Below are 19,890 nucleotides of genomic sequence, written 5' to 3' on the forward strand. Positions count from 1 at the left end.
TGTTAAGGCACTCGCGTATTGCTCTTATTCAGGCAGTAAAGGAATAATGAACATAGAATATACAGTGCCTTCAGAAAGTATTCAGACCTATTACATATTTTGTTGTTACAGACTGAAATATTAGCAATTGTATTGAAAATGAAATATGGAAATCTCTCGTTTACATAAGTATTCACACCCCTAAGTCAATACATGTTAGAATCTCCTTTGGCAGTGATTACAGCTGTGAAACTTTCTTGGTAAGCCTTTAAGAGCTTTGCACACCTAGATTGTACAACATTTGCACATTCTTTAACAAGTCTTTAAGCTCTGTGAAGTTGGTTGTTGATCATTGCTGGACAGCCATTTTCAAGTTTTGCCATAGATTTTCAAACCAATTTTAAGTCAACTGTAAATAGGCCACTCGGGAACATTCAATGTCATCTTGGTAAGCAACTCCAGACTGAACCAGGTTTTCCTATAGGATTTTGACTGTACAGTCATAGACTTTGCCGATGACAAGCACGCCCATAACATAATGTGTTGTGTTGGATTTGCTCCAAACATAACGCTTTGTACTTAGGACATGAAGTTCATTTCTTAGACCAATTTTTGTTGTAGTTTTACTTTAGTGCCTTATTGCAAACAGGATGCTTCTTTTGGAATATTTATATTCTGTACAGGCTTCCTTCTTTTCACTCTGTCAATTAGTTTAGTATTGTGGAGTAACTACCATGTTGTTGATCCTTCCTCAGTTTCTCCTGTCACAGCCATTAACTCAAACCGTTTTAAAGTCACCATTGGCGTCAAGGTTGATATCCCTGAGTGATTTCCTTTTTAGTGACTAGGTATATTGAAGTGTTAGTAATAACTTCACCATGCTCAAAGGGATATTCAATGTCTGCTTAAATTATTTTTAATCTACCAATAGGTGGCCTTCTTTGTGAGGCATTGGAAAACCTCCCTGGTCTTTGTTGTTGAATGTGTTTGAAATTCACTGCTCGACCGAGGGACAGACAATTGTACGTGTGGGGTACAGAGACGAGGTAGTCAATAAAAAAATAACACAGTGTGAGTCCATGCAACTTATAAAGCTCCACAGTGGACGTGTCATAATACCCATAAAATCTAGCGGTCAAACAGGGAAATGGTCCTAATCGTTTTTCCACCATTCATTTTTCCCATAGGTGATTTTAGAAATACTTCAAATAAGGGCTGTGGTTTGTGTAGGCTTACCCTTGCGTGATATTTTGATAACCGTGTAAATCTCTCTCCAACAAGATGACTATTATCAATATATTTGGCTCAATTCGAAAATGCTAATTAGCATCAGAGTAGACATCATGCAAGACTACAAACTCTAAATACAGGCAAATATATTGATTTTAAAAGTCACCTTGTCTGAGATAGATTTACATGGTTATCAAAACAGGTCAGGGTAAGCTTACATGAAACACAGCCCTTATTTGAAGTGGGAAAGATGTATGCTGTAAAAACAATTAGAACCATTTCTCTGTTTGACCGCTAGGTTTTATGGGTATTATGACACATACTGTGGTACTCTATGTGACTTGTTAAGCACTTTTTTACTCCTGCACTTTATTTAGGCTTGCCATTGCAAAGGGGTTGAATACTTATTGACTCAAGACATTTCAGCTTTTCATTTTGATTTATTTTGTAAACATTTCTAAAAACATAATTCCACTTTCACAGTGTGTGTGTGTGTGTGTGTATGTGTGTGTGTGTGTGTGTGTGTGTGTGTGTGTGTGTGTGTGTGTGTGTGTGTGTGTGTGTGTGTGTGTGTGTGTGTGTGTGTGTGTGTGTGTGTGTGTGTGTGTGTGTGTGTGTGTGTGTGACAAGGGGTCAGGGGGTATGAATACTTTCTGAAGGCACTGTAGATTAATAATCAGTACATTAAGCCAGAGGTTGTCCTCTTGTGGTCCTCAGGGGTCCCATAGGGCTTAGAACTTGGCCAGTGGCCACCTAATGTTACTGCACCAATTCCACTGACAAGTAATTATATTATCTTCTTCTTCTGGGTGTTTCATGTCTAGTAGTTGTGCCTCTGAGACCTCAGTGTTCCTGCTGGAGTGTCTTTGTGGGGCAACACAGTCAACCTCCTGAATGACATTAATAAAGCTTTAGAATGATTTATAGAGAACCTCCACAGGCTTCTCCCGCTACCAAAGAGACCTCTGCGTCGGGGTGAGAGGAGGGTGGAGAGGGGGTGAGGGGGCTGAGGATGTGCTGTATCTTCAAAGTGGAAATCAGAGTGCAAGGAGGGTTAACAAGCAAGCTACAAGGAGGGTTAGCGAGCTAGCTACAAGGAGGGTTGGTGTTAGCGAGCTAACTCCCCAAACAAAACCTTCTCTTGAAGCGCTCATCTCCTATTAGGTGAGGTTACTGGCTGAGCTTTAAAAGAGTAAATACTGTAAGTGATTGAGGAAGGCAAAGGTCAGGCAAGGATATATACAAATGCTGTGTTATAATGAGAGGGAGAGAGAGACTTGACAAACGGCCAAGAATACTCTGTACTTGTTGATAGGGAGCAGTATCTATGGAATGTTCTCTGTTTATTCTCATGTCCATGTTTGAAGGTTAAGGAGGGTTGTCTAGGCCCATGTTGTAGGTTACGCTACGGGCTGTGTTAATGTTAAGCAGAGCAATATTGTGACTAAACACTTCAGAGAAATCCAAATCAACTATCTTCATTAGTAAGAGCTAATAACCTGAGCCGTGTGAATGGAGTCCGCCCACCATCCTCCTCCGTTAGTTGAGCTAATATTCATTAACGGGAGGCTTTGATGGTGATCAGCATAGATCTTCCCACTATGGATGTAAATTGAATGAAATCCCTAGGACGCTGTCTTTATTGAGGGGTATGCTGAACAAAAATATAAACACAACATGTAAAGTGTTGTTCCCATGTTTCATGAGCTGAAATAAAAGATCCCAGAAATGTGCCATACGCACAAAAAGTTTATTTCTCTCATTTTGTGAACAAATTCTCCTTTGCGAAGATAATCCATCCACCTGACAGGAGTGGCATATCAAGAAGCTAATTAAACAGCATGCTCATTACACAAGTGCACTTTGTGCTGGGGAAAATAAAAGGCCACTGTAAAACACAACACAATGCCACAGATGTCTCAAGTTTTGAGGGCGTGTGCAATTGGCATGCTGACTGCAGGAATGCCCACCGGAGCTGTTGCCAGATAATTAAATGTTCACTTCTCTACAATAAGCCGCCTCCAACGTAATTTTCAAGAATTTCATCTGAAACCAGCTACCCACATATCTGACGAAACTCTGGATTTGCACAACTGAAGGATTTCTACACATACTGTCATAAACCTTCTCAGGGAAGCTTATCTGCGTGCTCGTCGTCCTCTCTATGGTCTTGACCTGATTTCAGTTGGGTGTTGTTCTCACCTTCAATGGCCACTGACACACTGGATAGGTGTGCTCTTCACGGATGAATCCCGGTTTCAAATGTACCAGGCAGATGGCAGACCACTATGTATGGCATCGTGTGGGTGAGCGATTTGCTGATGTCAACGTTGTGAATAGAGTGCCCTACGGTGGCAGTGGGGTTATGGTATGGGCAGGCATAAGCTACGGACAACAAACACAATGTAATTTTATCGATGGCAATTTGAATGCACAGAGATACCGTGACGAGATCCTGAGGCCCATTGTCGTGCCATTCATCCGCCACCATCATCTCATGTTTCAGCATAATAATGCACAACCCCATATCTCAAGGATCTTGTCACATATCCTGGAAGCTGAAAATATCCCAGATTTTCCACGGCCTGCATACTCACCAGACATGCCGCCCATTAAGCATGTTTGGGATGCTCTGTATCGACGTGTACGACAAAGTGTTCAATTTCCAGACAATATCCAACAACTTCGCACAGCCATTGAAGAGGAGTGGGACAACATTCCAGGTCACAATCAACAGCCTGACCAACTCTATGCGAAGGAAATGTGTCACACTGCATGAGGTAAATGGTGGTCACACCAGGTGACTGGTTTTCTGATCAACTCCCCTACATTTTTTTTAAAGGTACAGTATCTGTGACCAACAGATGCATATTTGTATTCCCAGTCATGTGAAATAAATAAATTAGGCCATAATCTATGTATTTTAATTCACTGATTTCCTTATGAACTGTAACTCTGTAAACATATTGAAATTGTTGCATGTTGTGTTAATTATTTCTCAGTGTAGATTCAGATGCAGTTTATCATGATATGTTTCAGCTATAGGCTAAACTCACGAACGAACTAGACCAGCAGATAATAATCTAATACATTTGTAGTCTTACAGTAAGAGTTGGTGTCCTCAACCATGTTAAATGTTACATTCTGATTATGCATTTAGCTTGTTGTTCCTCCGTCCGCAGGCTTGTCTCACCTGCACAGAGATGTTCTGACAACCCTTGTCTTCCAGACTCAGTTAGACTCTAACCTTCATATCCCTTTGACTGCGTGCAGTTGTGGATCCATTAAAACTGAAAAGAAGTTGTGGTTTTTGTAAAAGCATCAGAGGACAAAGCCAAGGTGGTGTTGGTGATGGACAGCACTTAGCTTGTCTGTTCTGATACAGCTCAGTGATTCAGGCCCACATAACAGCTGCACATACACACATGTAGAGTTTTATGGGTGTGCTTATTGCCTCTATCTGGATGAATAGAGGATTAAAGTGTGTGTGTGTGTGTCCTCAGAGTAGAGTGTTTCCCAAACTCGGTCCACGGAGCCCCAAGGGGTGCACGTTTTGGTTTTTCATCAAGCTTTGATTATTTGAATCAGCTGTGTCGTGCTAGGGCAAAAACCAAAACGCGCACCCCTTGGGGTCCCAGGACCGGGTTTGGGAAACGTTGCTCTAAGTAGTGTGTCCTCTGAGTTTGTGTGTCAATTTCAGTCTTTTCACACCTCAATGTCAAAATGGCTTATTTCTCCCCCTGTTAACGTCTGTGGAAATTTAGAACTTGTTTTATCCATTTTCTTCTCTCTTATAATACAGTGCATTCTGAAAGTATTCAGACCCCTTGACTTTCCACATTTTGTTACGTTACAGCCTTATTCTAAAATAAAAAATGGTCCTCATCAATCTACACACAATATGATCAATAATGACAGTTTATAAAAAACTAATAAAAACAGAAATACCTTATTTACATAAATATTCAGACCCTTTGCTATGAGACTCAATTGAGCTCAGCTGTATCCTGTTTCCATTGATCATCCTTGAGATGTTTCTACAACTTGATTGGAGTCCACCTGTGGTAAATTCAATTGGTTGGACATGATTTGGAAAGGCACACACCTGTCTATATAAGGACCCACAGTTGACAGTGCATGTCAGAGCAAAAACCAAGCCATGAGGTCGACGGAATTGTCCTTAGAGCTCCGAGACAGGATTGTGTCGAGGCACAGATACCAAAATAATTCTGCAGCATTGAAGGTCCCCAAGAATCTCTCTTGACAGGCAACAAGACCGCCTGGGTTGAGGCCAGCGTACGTCTGCTGTAATGTAATTGATTGCCAGCGTGAATTATGGGAATTATTCCACTGAGTTATTTCAGTCTAGTGAGAAACAAATACATTTAAGAAACATAATAAAAGATTTAAATAACTGGAAAAGAAGCCAGGAAAATAGATTATTTAATGTGGGAGATTACACTTCTCTCACTCAAATGAAAAATATCAATGACTTCGAAAGTCTAAAGAAATGTCCTACTGTGGAGAAAGTCTGTTCTTCAGTCATTGTATTGGATTAGTGTGTTAGTCATCATATGGGGAACGCTTTGCCAAAAACAAAATCATCCAAGACAAGGCTTCCACATAAACACACACGCACACACCCTTTGGAGAGGAATGAGACAGCTACCATCACTCTGCTCTGATCATACACCAGGATCCTGAGGCCATCTAGCCTCAAGCACTTTCTCTCACACGTACACACACAGCATGGCTGGCGGGCTGCACCTTGATCCTCTGGATCTCCTACTGTCTCGAACAGCATCTCTGTGAGTCGAGTGCCCCTACTCCCTCCTTAGGCAGCTTTATTTAACTAGGTAGGCCAGTTGAGAACATGTTCTCATTTACAACTGTGACCTGGCCAAGATAAAGCAAAGCAGTGCGACAAAAACAACAACACAGGGTTACACATAAACAAATGTACAGTCGTGGCCAAAAGTTTTGAGAATGACACATATTCATTTTCACAAGTCTGCTGCCTCAGTTTGTATGATGGCAATTTGCATATACTCCAGAATGTTATGAAGAGTGATCAGATGAATTGCAATTAATTGCAAAGTCCCTCTTTGCCATGCTAATGAACTGAATCCACCAAAACATTTCCACTGCATTTCAGCCCTGCCACAAAAGACCAGCTGCCATCATGTCAGTGATTCTCTCATTAACACAGGTGTGAGTGTTGACGAGGACAAGGCTGGAGATCACTCTGTCATGCTGATTGAGTTTGAATAACAGGCTGGAAGCTTCAAAAGGAGGGTGGTGCTTGGAATCATTGATCTTCCTCTGTCAATCATGGTTACCTGCAAGGAAACAATTTCCGTCATCATTGCTTTGCACAAAAAGGGCTTCACAGGAAAGGATATTGCTGCCAGTAAGATTTCACCTAAATCAACCATTTATCGGATCATCAAGAACTTCAAGGAGAGCGGTTCAATTGTTGTGAAGAAGGCTTCAGGGCGCCCAAGAAAGTCCAGCAAGCCCCAGGACCATCTCCTAAAGTTGATTCAGCTGCGGGGCACCAGCAGTACAGAGCTTGCTCAGGAATGGCAGCAGGCAGGTGTGAGTGCATCTGCACGCACAGTGAGGCGAAGACTTTTGGAGGATGGCCTGGTGTCAAGAAGGGCAGCAAACAAGTCACTTCTCTCCAGGAAAAACATCAGGGACAGACTGATATTCTGCAAAAGGTACAGGGATTGGACTGCTGAGGACTGGGGTAAAGTTATTTTCTCTGATGAATCCCCTTTCTGATGGTTTGGGGCATCCGGAAAAAAGCTTGTCCGGAGAAGACAAGGTGAGCGCTACCATCAGTCCTGTGTCATGCCAACAGTAAAGCATCCTGAGACCATTCATGTGTGCTTCTCAGCCAAGGGAGTGGGCTCACTCACAATTTTGCCTAAGAACACAGCCATGAATAAAGAATGGTACCAACACATCCCCCAAGAGCAACTTCTCCCAACCATCCATGAACAGTTTGGTGACAAACAATGCCTTTTCCAGCATGATGGAGCACCTTGCCATAAGACAAAAGTGGTAACTAAGTGGCTCGGGGAACAAAACATCTATAATTTTGGTCCATGTCCAGGAAACTCCCCAGACCTTAATTCCATTGAGAACTTGTGGTCAATCATCAAGAGGCGGGTGGACAAACAAAAACCCACAAATTCTGACAAACTCCAAGCATTGATTATGCAAGAATGGGCTGCCATCAGGATGTGGCCCAGAAGTTAATTGACAGCATGCCAAGGTGGATTGCAGAGGTCTTGAAAAAGAAGGGTCAACACTGCAAATATTGACTCTGCATCAACTTCATGTATTTGTCAATAAAAGCCTTTGACACTTATGAAATGCTGGTAATTATACTTCAGTATTCCATAGTAACATCTGACAAAAATATCTAAAGACACTGAAGCAGCAAACTTTGTGAAAATGTATATTTGTGTCATTCTCAAAACTTTTGGCCACGGCTATACAGTCAATAACACAAAATAAAATAAAAATAGACAAATCTATGTACAGTGTGTGCACATGTAGAAGAGTAGGGAGGTAGGCAATAAATAGGTTCTAGAGGCGGAAATAATTACAATTTAGCATTAATACTGGAGTGATAGATGTGCAGATGATGATGTGCAAGTAGAGATACTGGGGTGCAAAAAAGCAAGAGGGTAAGTAAAAATATGGGGATGAGGTAGTCGGGTGTGCTATTTACAGATTGGCTGTGTACAGGTACAGTGATCGGTAAGCAGGGCGGCAGGGTAGCCTAGTGGTTAGAGCGTTGGACTAGTAACCGGAAGGTTGCAAGTTCAAACCCCCGAGCTGACAAAGTACAAATCTGTACCGTTCTGCCCCTGAATAGGCAGTTAACCCACTGTTCCTAGGCCGTCATTGAAAATAAGAATTTGTTCTTAACTGACTTGCCTGGTTAAATAAAGGTTAAAAAAAAAAGCTGCTCAGACAGCTGATGTTTAAAATTAGAGAGGGAGATATAAGACTCCAGCTTCAGAGATTTCTACAATTTGTTCCAGTCATTGGCAGCAGGGGGTGCTGAGATGTTGGCCAGGGTAGGGGTAGCCAGGTGGAAAGCATGGCCAGATGTGGAAAAATGCTTATTGAAATTATATATTTTCTACCAGGTGTCAGAGTATTGGAGCTGGCCTTCTAGTCCGCTCCAATTTCACTCCAGTAGCGCTCACTTCACGAGTTCAGGGCATGGGCATGCCCGGCCCAGCATGCATCTGTAGTCTACTTGTGTGCTGCTATAGCCCCTTGCTTTAGCTACTGTCACCAAGTATCCTAAATATTTTCATAAAGAAACTACTAAAACACACAGGTGACAAATCAAGGTGACTTACCAATATGAGGAGGACCAAGAGGACGAGACGAAGTGTGGTGATGTAGTGTCCACAACTAAAGAATCATTGTGGAATCTGAAAAGACACATATCTCGAAGGCAGGATAGTGTACTTACTACGTGCACATGCTAACAGAAAGGAATGAGGTGGGTAGCTAGGTAAATGTGTCATTGTAGAAAAGTATTTATGAACAAAGATCTGACCTCTTATACAATAGGCCATCATAGATTTTGGCCCAATAGTCCTGGCATATTTCCTCTTTCAAGGAGCTTTCCATTTTGATCAGGTTATTTTACCTCAGATCTTTTGGGCTTACCTACAGAAAAATAAAAATAAACTATGCATCCTGCCCAGCCTGGCAAGAATAGTCCGAAGAGTTTTTAGCATCCCAGTGGCTCTGCAAGTGTGGAGAGAATATTCTCCACTGCTGACCTGCTCTCCAGGCACCATCGCATGAGCCTGAAGCCACAGACTCTGGTCAAACCCGTGTTTCTAAAAATTAATTCAAAGACACTGAAGACTGAGCCTAATAAGGCATTTAAAAAAAATGTATTTAATGTTAAGCAAGTCACTGCCTATATGTGCAATTTATAGACTATAATGATTTAATACAATGAAATGTTGTTTAAATGCTGAGTGCTTAATGTCTCTGCCAGCCTAGTGTGTCACACTCACAAATGCTTCAAAATATATTTATTTGTAGACTAAAACCTTGAAATAATTTAAATAGTATAGCGTATTTAATTAGGCTACCTGTCTGGCTCTTGACTTATTTAGTGTTTATATGCTGTTTAGTACATTCATGCAGCCTATTTGAAATGATGAGCGATTCTTAGTCACCTTTTCATTCAAATCATATGGTTCGGTTTCGATACTTCAAAACCGAATGGTAGGTCCAGGTAGTTAGAAAAACAGATGTGTGTTGGTCAGGGCTGTGGTGGTCATGAAGTTTTGTCAGACGGTAATTGTCAAGCAAATAACTGTCTCACGGTAATTGACCGTTAATTAACATAAACACATTTAGCATCTCCTGGCTTCCACACGCAGCCTACAAGCCACTGATGCAGACCTTTGGAACATCCCTATCTATAATAAATCCAGGTAATATAGCCTACACCTTCACAATAAATCCATTATTGATATTAGACAGGTCTAAAGAAGCATGATAATGTAGTGTATTTCAGAAGAACAGAATATTATGAGTTGGCTATGCCAAACGGCTGTGGGCTACACTAGTTCATTTAGCAGACAAGATTTGCTTAGAATTCCGTGACATTATTTGATAGTATGAAGAATACAATTGAGCAAAGCTGAATAAAATAGAAAGGATATTTTCTCCAAAGGATTTGAGGGAGTGTGCACATACGGCTGTGTTGAGCGCTTAACAAAGAAATAGGTCAATCCTATATGCTTAATATAGAGTTATTCATTTTACTTTAGTTGTTCTACTAACATTGTTTAGATTTTTAATACGTTGCATGACGTGACTAATGATGATTTGAAAATAGTTGCTTGAAAAGCATGAGCTCTGCTTTGTTTTCTGTGCAGGCTGCACACACTACATCAGTCACTCATTCACAATTTGACAAGGACTTGATAATGCCTAGAATTTCACGGCACATCCCCTTTGTGTGTCCGTAATGCACCCAAATTAATACAACCACTAGCATCCCGAAAACTTTTTTACACAATGTGGCTGATGCAACAGATTAGAACGTTTATCTTAAAATGTTGATAAACTATTAGGCTATTTCTTCACATTATAAGCGCAGCAATGCGCACATGGTAATAGGCTATAAGCGCAGCAATGCACACATGGTAGTAGGCTATAAGCGCAGCAATGCGCACATGGTAGTAGGCTATAAGCGCAGCAATGCACACATGGTAGTAGGCTATAAGCGCAGCAATGCACACATGGTAGTAGGCTATAAGCGCAGCAATGCGCACATGGTAGTAGGCTATAAGCGCAGCAATGCACACATGGTAGTAGGCTATAAGCGCAGCAATGCGCACATGGTAGTAGGCTATAAGCGCAGCAATGCACACATGGTAGTAGGCTATAAGCGCAGCAATGCACACATGGTAGTAGGCTATAAGCGCAGCAATGCGCACATGGTAGTAGGCTATAAGCGCAGCAATGCACACATGGTAGTAGGCTATAAGCGCAGCAATGCGCACATGGTAGTAGGCTATAAGCGCAGCAATGCGCACATGGTAGTAGGCTATAAGCGCAGCAATGCACACATGGTAGTAGGCTATAAGCGCAGCAATGCGCACATGGTAGTAGGCTATAAGCGCAAATGTTCCATTAGCTGAAAACACCATTATCAAAAGTAATCGCAAATGCAATTATGCATGTCATGCTTTTATTATAAAGGTGCTTTTTTATGGTGAAAATGATCTTCCCCAAACTTGAAACTCACACGCTGCTTATGTATGCCAGTTAGGCTCTACACTCCTTGTAAAGCGGGTTAATGTGCTTAATTTTAAGAAGTTATTTGATTTGACCACTTTAGTTGTAATACAAACCATATTAAAACATATAGGCCTATGGGCTAGGCTACATGAGGTGTGCAAATATGATTAGAAAAAGTCACAAAAAATTTGGCATAATTCACGTGATAATATATAATTCACAAGTGAGAGGATAATATTGTCAGCGATCAGACTATTCTTGATTTAATCTTGACTTTACATATATTATTTAGTAAATGTGTAAAATTGGTTTTGTTTTAGAATGGACCATTATCATGCGCCTGTATCGAAACCGGGTAAGTGGGGAAAATACATGTCATCTATGGACTTAAATAGTGAATGGAGGATGCTTTTCCCCGTGGTTTATTCTCATGCCAGCCAGGTAGGCTATACTCCTGTTGTAAAGATAAGCAATGTGCTTAATATTAGGAAAGTTGAGAAACAAATATAGTAGGCCTATCCTATATAAAACTGAGCCTCCTATTTTTAGTAGAGGCCATCCCTCTGTTTTCTCACACCTATTGAAACGTTGCGCAACATGAGCTCATAGGCTCTCATGAAGTGTTTGATTAGAGGGACAATAGAGTGCTGAGTACAATGCAGTCTACAAATCCGGTGTCAGCCCACAGTCTGAAATTGAGCAAACAAGTGTAGAATTTAAGCAACCAGGAAATGACTGAGCAATTTCTGCTAGATAATACAGCCACAAATTCAGAACAGCTTTCCCATTTTGACAACAGTTGCTGCTCCGGTGGTATAAATCAATAGGTGAATATCACAGCCAATCACAACACTGGTGGGGAAGTAATACTGTGAATCACTATCGTTATCAACAAATATACAGTAACTGTCAAAGGTTTGGACACACCTACTCATTCAAGGGTTTTTCTTTATTTTGTTTTACTATTTTCTACATTGTAGAATAATTGTAGACATCAAAACTGTCTCTGAGTAAGTGTGTCCAAACTTTTGATTGGTACTGTATATTATGGACATTTCCAGAAATTACAATGCAAAAATGTAAAATATCCTATGTGTAGCACCTTTAACATCTAAACATTAAACCACAACAGCCTTCAGAATCACAAGGTGCAGGCTCTCCTGTTCACTGAATGTGAGATAGCTGGCCAGTGCCCTCTCACATTGATGAGAAGGAGATGATAATTTTACAATAAATAAGTCATTTTTATTAACTTGCATGACATACCAGCAGTAACCTTCACACACTGAACACCATTTCCCATTCAAAGAAACTGCAGTGCTTGAGGGAGGAGGCCACAGGTGTGTGCAATTTGATAATTAGCAAAGCTTGCAAGCAGTCAGCTGACAATTAAAGGGACATCCCACTAGGCAAAAACTTGTTGAATCAACATTGTTTCAATGTAATTTGTCAAAGTATTGTGATGTGGAATCTAAGGGGAAAATATGTTGGATTTGAAAAAAGTCTTAACTATTGTTTTGAGGGTGAGATTTCCATCACATGATTATGTAATTATGGTAACTCAATTTCAACAGAGAAACCTTGTAGAAAAATATGTTGAATTTGTACCTTTTAAACCAATGTCAGGTATTCACCAGTATATCCACTATCAGGAAAAACAACAATAGGCTGAGCAGCACCACCTACTGGAGAATTGATCTATCTATGGCTACCATTTGGTCTCCCATCCAGGGTTTTAACGAAGCCCAGCCCTGCTTAGCTATAATATTGTCACTAACTATTACCAATGTGCTATTGTGAGAATGATTGTTAATAGATCTCCATTTAAAAATGAAATAGATTCACTGTTGCTATCAAAGTCATTCCAAAGGGTAGGTTAAACAGAGCAAATGAAACGTAGCTATACTTTCACTCATATACCATCAATGATGCTATATAGACCTATATAACACAGCTATTGTTTTAATTTAACCCATAATAATAAAATAGACCTATGATTTCAAGCTCTGGTTGATTTGAAATTGTATGATATTTAGCCATGTTTAATTGTTTGGTTGTCAAAGCAACCAAATATCAATATTTGAAGGAGATTCATCTTCTGCTTGGATAGTTCCATCTGTGCCACGGACTTAGTCTGGCTTTAATTTCAGTCTGTCTAAAAATGTATAATTGATATGTTGGATTCACGTCTTTACCTCAACCAAAAATGAAAGAATAGGACTAAATCAAATAAAACATTATTTAAAGCGCATTTAAAGTTTGATTTGATCTAGTCCTAATGTATAACTTAAATTTTTGGTTGAGATGGAAATATGAATCACTTTTGAAATACCATAAATAGCCTATTAACTTGTTGTCAAGTTAACAAATTATATGTTGAATTCACATCTCCATCTCCAACTCAAACAAAAATTAAAGTTAAAGAATAGGATTAAGCCAGTGTCTCAGATGGAACTATCCAAGCAGTAGATACATCTCCTTTAAATGTAGATATTTGGTTGCATTGTCAACCAAACAAAATTCAGTATTACTTTTGTAATACGTAAATAGCCTATCTTTCAAACGAGTGTAACATTCAACCTTAAAATGGCCACATTGAGGTTACTGTAACTATACATTTCTACTTATGTAATCATATCAAGCGTGCATGTTCAGGATAGCATGCATAGGTCATCGCAGGTCTGTGGAGATCTTCACAAGTGCTGTTATAATCTGCAGAAAATATCGAATGACATTGATCACTTGCACTATGTACTTTATGGTGCGTTTTTAAATGGTTGAAAGAGCAGTGATAGACATTTGGATGACAACTAAACCGAAAATTAGACATCGTTTTTCCATTGGAATTTGGTTGTGCTTTTAGATGGTTGAAAGCATAGGGATAACACACTGGAAATTCAACTAACTTTTGGCTGTCTTTTTGAGTGGGTGAATATAGGTTGTAATCATTAATCAACGTCTCCACCAAATATTATCCACGTTGAAATACGTGGTGTGCTCAGTGGGTTAGGTTGAGCTGATTGGAAAAGATCAATTAACATGTGATAATGAATTGACATTTTATGATCCTAGCTATATAAACACACAATAAATACATTTATAGAAATTACAGGGAAGGCTACTCCTTCACACAGAGAATGTACCATAGCTCTAACAACAATTCGATGAAACAACTAACAGATGATTATCTACCACATTCTACACTGCTGACAAGTCGTGCTGTGTTGTTATTGTGGTTCTGTAACTAATATTTAACACCAGTTGGAGAATCTAGACCAAAGAAATGGGTGTTCTCGTATGGGGAACTCTTGAAACGTAATATGGCCATGTTCTGTAGCTCCTATGTTCACACACTCCTCTCCCAGCCCTGCCCCGCCCAGTGAGGTGAAGGAGATGAATGTTATAAGGGCCGAGGTAAACAAATTGACTAAAGCCATTGAAAAACTGTGTGTAATAACAGCCAGCTCAGCATTACGCTAAGCCTGTTTTTGAAATCATGCCCACTTACACACACCTTGGGGACCAAAGGTCATCCTCCTCTTGTGGTGATTGGCCATGTTGTTTAGTTAACACGCGACATGGCTGCTACACACCTGTCTGGAGCTCTGATATGGTCAGAGTAGCGTGTTTGCTGAATCTGATTATTGTGTGTGTGTTCATTTGATCCACTGTAGCCATGTATAGGGACTTCAGAAAGTATTCATACCACTTGACTTACAGTACTCCACATTTTGTTGTGTTACAGCCTGAATTGAAAAGTGATACAATTTATTTTTTAAACATTTTTACAAATGTATTAAATTAAATGCATAAATATATCATTTACATAAGTATTCACACCCCTGATTTAATACATGTTAGAATCACCTTTGGCAGCGATTACAGCTGTGAGTCTTTCTGGGTAAATCTCTAAGAGCTTTGCACACCTGGATTTTACAATATTTGCACATTATTCTATTGAAAATTTTTCAAGCTCTGTCAAGTTGGTCGTTGATCATTGCTTGTCTTTCCACAGCCATTTTCAAGTCTTTCAATATCGTCTTGGTAAGCAACTCTAGTGTAGAATTGGCCTTGTGTAAAGTTATTGTCCTGCTGAAAGGTGAATTTGTCTCTGTTGGAAATCGGACTGAACCAGGTTTTTCTCTAGGATTTAGCCTGTGCTTAGCTCTATTCCATTTATTTTTTATCCCTAGTCCTTGCCAATGACAAGCATACCCATAACATGATGCAGTACCCACCAAGCTTGAAAATATGAACAGTGGTACTCAGTGATGTGTTGTGTTGATTTGCCCCAAGCATAACACTTTCTATTCAGGACATAAAGTTAAAATCTTTGCCACATTTTTAGCAATTTTACAGGGTGCATGTTTTGGAATATTTTTATTCTGTACAGGCTTCCTTCTTTTCACTCAGTATTGTGGAGTATCTACAATGACAAACTTAAATGTTGTTAATCCATCATCAGTTTTCTCCTATCACAGCCATTCCACTCTGTAACTGAGTGGTTTCCTTCCTCCTTATTTAGCCTTGTCATAACAAAGGGGTTGAATACTTATTGACTCAACCCATCAAAGGACATTACTACAACAACAACTGGCCAAATTGTGCATTTATTTTACATGCACACACACTTGCAAGCACTTACGCACACATACACACTTCCCTCTGGGGGAGAAATTGGTTGATTCAACGTTGTTCCACGTTATTTCAACAAAAAAAATCTATGTGATGACATTGAATCAAAGTGGAAAACTGATTGGATTTGCGAAGTCATCAAGGGATTTTCTTATAAAAATAAAAAATAAAACTTTTTGCCTAAATCCAATGACATGGTGACATCTTTTGTTGATTTCACGTTGAATTCATGTTAGTTGGTAACTCAACCAAATGTAAATCAAAACTAGATGTTGAAATGACGTCTGGGCCCCATGGGTTTATTGTTGTGTTCTGTGAATAACCAAGCATAGTGAAGCAGTTGCATGTTGTTTGGATTAGTAAACGTGGAAGAAAGGTTTATGTTGCTCTGGTTTATATTTTTGATTGCTGATTTCTGTGCTGCCTTTTGCCTTTCAAGCCTTTCAGATACAGCTTTGCGTTGATTAAAGTATATTTACTGGAATAATGAGAGGCTAAAAGTCACCCAGCCTAGTTTTTACACTCCCTCCTCACTCCACTATGTCTCCAAGGATACACTGGAGTGGTTTTTAAGATGCATATTCTCTTGGTTGTTTTTTTAAGCACCTCTAGCATCTTATTCACAAGTGATGATTCTCTAACAGGTTAGAGCTCAACCGCTGGTCAAAAACACGTGTTCCCTAATCACATTTAAGGAGTAATTGAGGAGACTATGATGGAACGGAAGGATGTACTAACTGGAGGAAAGTTACTAAAAGTTGGCAAAAGTAATTAAGACATTATTTCATGCTCACTTCTTCCTAAACATGTTGATGAAGCGTAGCTAGGTTCCCCAGAGCGAGAGTGCAATAAAAGGAGAGGCCGACAGCTTGGCTTCTTTCTTTCATAGAAATGAATTATTCTAGATGTTTGTACAGTATAAACCTTTACACATACACCCCATCTCCACCCCCACCTCGCTCCTCATTCTCCTTCTGGGTCTGTTTTCATAATCACATGTAAATACAGTTATGTAATATTTATGGACCCATTTAGAGCAGACGGAAAATTGATTACACTACAGGAAGTAAGGATATTTCATCATGCCAGAAGTAAATTAAAGTATTTATAATATATTTATAATGTAGTCAAGGTTGGCTTTAGCTTAGTCCCTGCTGATCCCAGGAAGGAAATTAATTTCCTTTAATGAAGTTGCATTAATAACAGTCAGATTGGAGAGAGTGGGAGGAAAGGGAAGGAATCAATGGTTTCTCCTCAGCTTCACGTTGCCGTTGACATTGTGGCTGCATGAGTTCTATGGATCTGTCTCATGGCACACTTGTATGACTTTATTTATTGTGGCTGGACACCAGTAATTCATTTTTTGGGTACAAAGATTCTGAATGTATGACCAGATATTGCTACCAGGGTGATTTGTCTAAAGGAGTTGACAGTCTACAAACAGAGCCTATAATAATATAAATACATTGTACTGTATAGCCCATCTTAGCCTTGCCAATTAAAGGAAGGAATTTCTGACATCATCAAAGCCTCTCTTCTCAGTTTTATAAATCATGTAAAGTACTGCTGACAGACTGCCTGTCTATTTTATAATACACAGGAAGAAAAAAACATATCCCTCAGGCTGTTTGATCAAAGTTACTTGTCTCTTTTCCTTATGATCCCAATCAACTAACAGGGATGTTCAGATGGTTTATGTGCTGCTCCAAGACCCTCTCCAGCTCTCCCTCGAAACATTGCTCCTCCCCAAATCTCTACCCCCTCACCCCCCCTGGAGCCCCTGCTGGTGTAGAGGAGTCTGACGCCACTGGTGGCTGTTGAACTGCTCCTTCGAGCCGGATAGGAACAACTGACAACTTGTGTGATTAGGAAACAGTTATCCAGAATGTTTTATAATAGTGAATGTAGTGTCGTTTCCTACCAATGTCTTGCATTATAATTGTTGCTTGCCTTAACACTGTGTGTTCACTCTCTTCTACTGTGAGTTTTTCTTAACACTACGTTTCCTCTGTCTTCCAGGGTGAGTGTTCTCAGAGGTGCTACAATATCTTTGTCCTGGAGACTGTGTGTGTGGCCTGGTTCTCTCTGGAGTTCCTGCTGCGCTTCATCCAGACGCCGAGTAAGTGTGTGTTCCTGAAGACGCCCCTCAACATCATCGACGTGGTGGCCATCCTGCCCTATTACATCACTGTGATCGTAGACTCTCTGTCTGAGGGAGGGGAGAAGCCCAGCGGCGGGAACAACTACCTGGAGAAGGTGGGCCTGGTGCTGCGGGTACTCCGGGCCTTGAGGATCTTCTACGTGATGCGTCTGGCGCGCCACTCCCTGGGGCTGCAGACCTTAGGCCTGACGGTCCGACGCTGCACCCGCGAGTTCGGCCTGCTCCTCCTGTTCCTGTGTGTTGCCATGGCACTGTTCTCCCCGCTGGTGTTCCTGGCGGAGAGTGAGATGGGCGCCAAGTACGACTTCACCAGCATCCCCGGCACCTACTGGTGGGCGGTGATCTCCATGACAACGGTGGGGTACGGGGACATGGTGCCGCGTAGCATCCCGGGTCAGGTGGTGGCGCTCAGCAGCATCCTCAGTGGGATCCTCCTGATGGCGTTCCCCGTCACCTCCATCTTCCACACGTTCTCTCGGTCCTACCTGGAGCTGAAGGAGGAGCAGAACAGAATACTGAGACAGAAACCAGACTTCCAGGACTCCAGCAAGTCTCAGAACAGCGAGGACTCGGCCGAGACGGACAGTTAACATGGCATCACTGTCGCCGCTTCTGCTTTACGCAGGAAGTCCATCGCCCTTGCGTCACAGAGGAGGGCCATGCAGACTCAAGACTGAGTGTGTGTGCAACGTGAGAGCCTGTGGGTGTGCAGTGCACTGTGGGAAACTCGTACTAAAGCTGGAGGATCTAAACAGGGATGTGACGTTTTTTTCAAGCTTAAGAAGAAAAAGGAGCTCCAACATTTTATGAGCCTCCATAGCTCTGTCCATCAGAGTGTGTTCAAGAGTTTCTAAGATTTTATAAGACAGCTGCATAAGTCTTTTTGCTGACATTACTGGTGTAGAGCTGATCACATTATAAAATCACAAGTTCTCTGTGGTCAAAGGACATTTCACCCAGGAGTATAGAAGCCCTACAACACAGGAGTATAGCCCTACAGCACAGCATGGGGAGAAATCTTCTCTCTCACAAATATTCAGTGTGATAAAGCTATTATTTTAAGGGAAAAAACACTAAAAATATTATAATTTTGGTATATATTTAGGATAAGAAATATTGCAACAAGATAAAAGTGCAATAAGAAAGATTATTTAACTATAAACAACACATTTACATATTTCAGAATGCTTAGTTTGCGTCTATATAGACTCAGGATCTGCATATTTTAATAAATGTAAGAAAACCATGACCTCGGCTGATGCAATGTATGATTCTACACTTTATTAAATTCATTTGATCCCATGATTCTGTCTGGAGGTTTTCCTCCAATTTCACATCTCCTCTGAATAATAATGGCCTTGGCTCCAGACATGTTATGTTCAATCTAATCAGAGGTGCAACTTTGGTTTTAGAAGTGGGGGGGACATAATTATTATTATTTTATATCCAGTTGGATAAACACTCCATACAGCCTACCCGACCGCTCGGAGGCGTCCGCATGGTCCTAAAGCACACCATTGCCCTGTTTTGTATCACATTCCAATGATAAAACTGGGGGGGACAAAATTTAATTTCAGAATGTGGAGGGGACATGTCCCCCCGTCCCCAGTGACAGTTGCGCCCCTGCATCTAATAAGCATCTAACAATTATTGACAAATAATTGTATGGCTTAGATCATGGAAACCCATGGGAATCAATATGGACTGAACAGACTGACTAAAGGGATTAGAAACAAATTAAAACACAATCTTGATAAGATCTAGAAAATCGTGTGTTAAGTAGATATAGATAGACCTTTTTTGAGAAAGAGCATGGGCAAGGTTAGAACCTGTGACCTTCTGGTCCTTATCCCAGTGCCTAGTCCACTGTGCTAGTAGGGGTGAGGGCATCACCACTGTTATTTCCACATACATAAAGCTGTTAAATCAGTCATTTGGAATGTCAGTAGATGACAAATGTGATTAGTTAAAGGGCAGCTGAACTCAATGATTCCGCATGTTTTTCTGCATGTTTTTCTGCTGCTCATTGTTATGTTCGCTATATCGTACCCGCAGTTATATTGTTTTGTCCCTCTTGAGTC

The 19,890-nt window shown here is 40.6% G+C and overlaps 1 protein-coding gene across 1 annotated transcript in view; it reads left to right on the plus strand.

Annotated features, from left to right (window-relative positions):
• LOC109908690 (potassium voltage-gated channel subfamily G member 2-like) overlaps positions 1–19,058 on the plus strand; it is a 33,127-nt gene extending 14,069 nt beyond the window's left edge. The window contains exon 4 of the mRNA XM_020507341.2: positions 17,668–19,058. Coding sequence (XP_020362930.1) covers positions 17,668–18,399 — 732 coding nt within the window. The 3' untranslated portion in view covers positions 18,400–19,058. The remainder of the gene's footprint in view (positions 1–17,667) is intronic.
• The last annotated feature ends 832 nt before the right edge of the window (positions 19,059–19,890 follow it).

This window comes from Oncorhynchus kisutch, linkage group LG17 (genome assembly GCF_002021735.2).
Source record: "Oncorhynchus kisutch isolate 150728-3 linkage group LG17, Okis_V2, whole genome shotgun sequence".
NCBI lineage: Eukaryota > Metazoa > Chordata > Actinopteri > Salmoniformes > Salmonidae > Oncorhynchus > Oncorhynchus kisutch.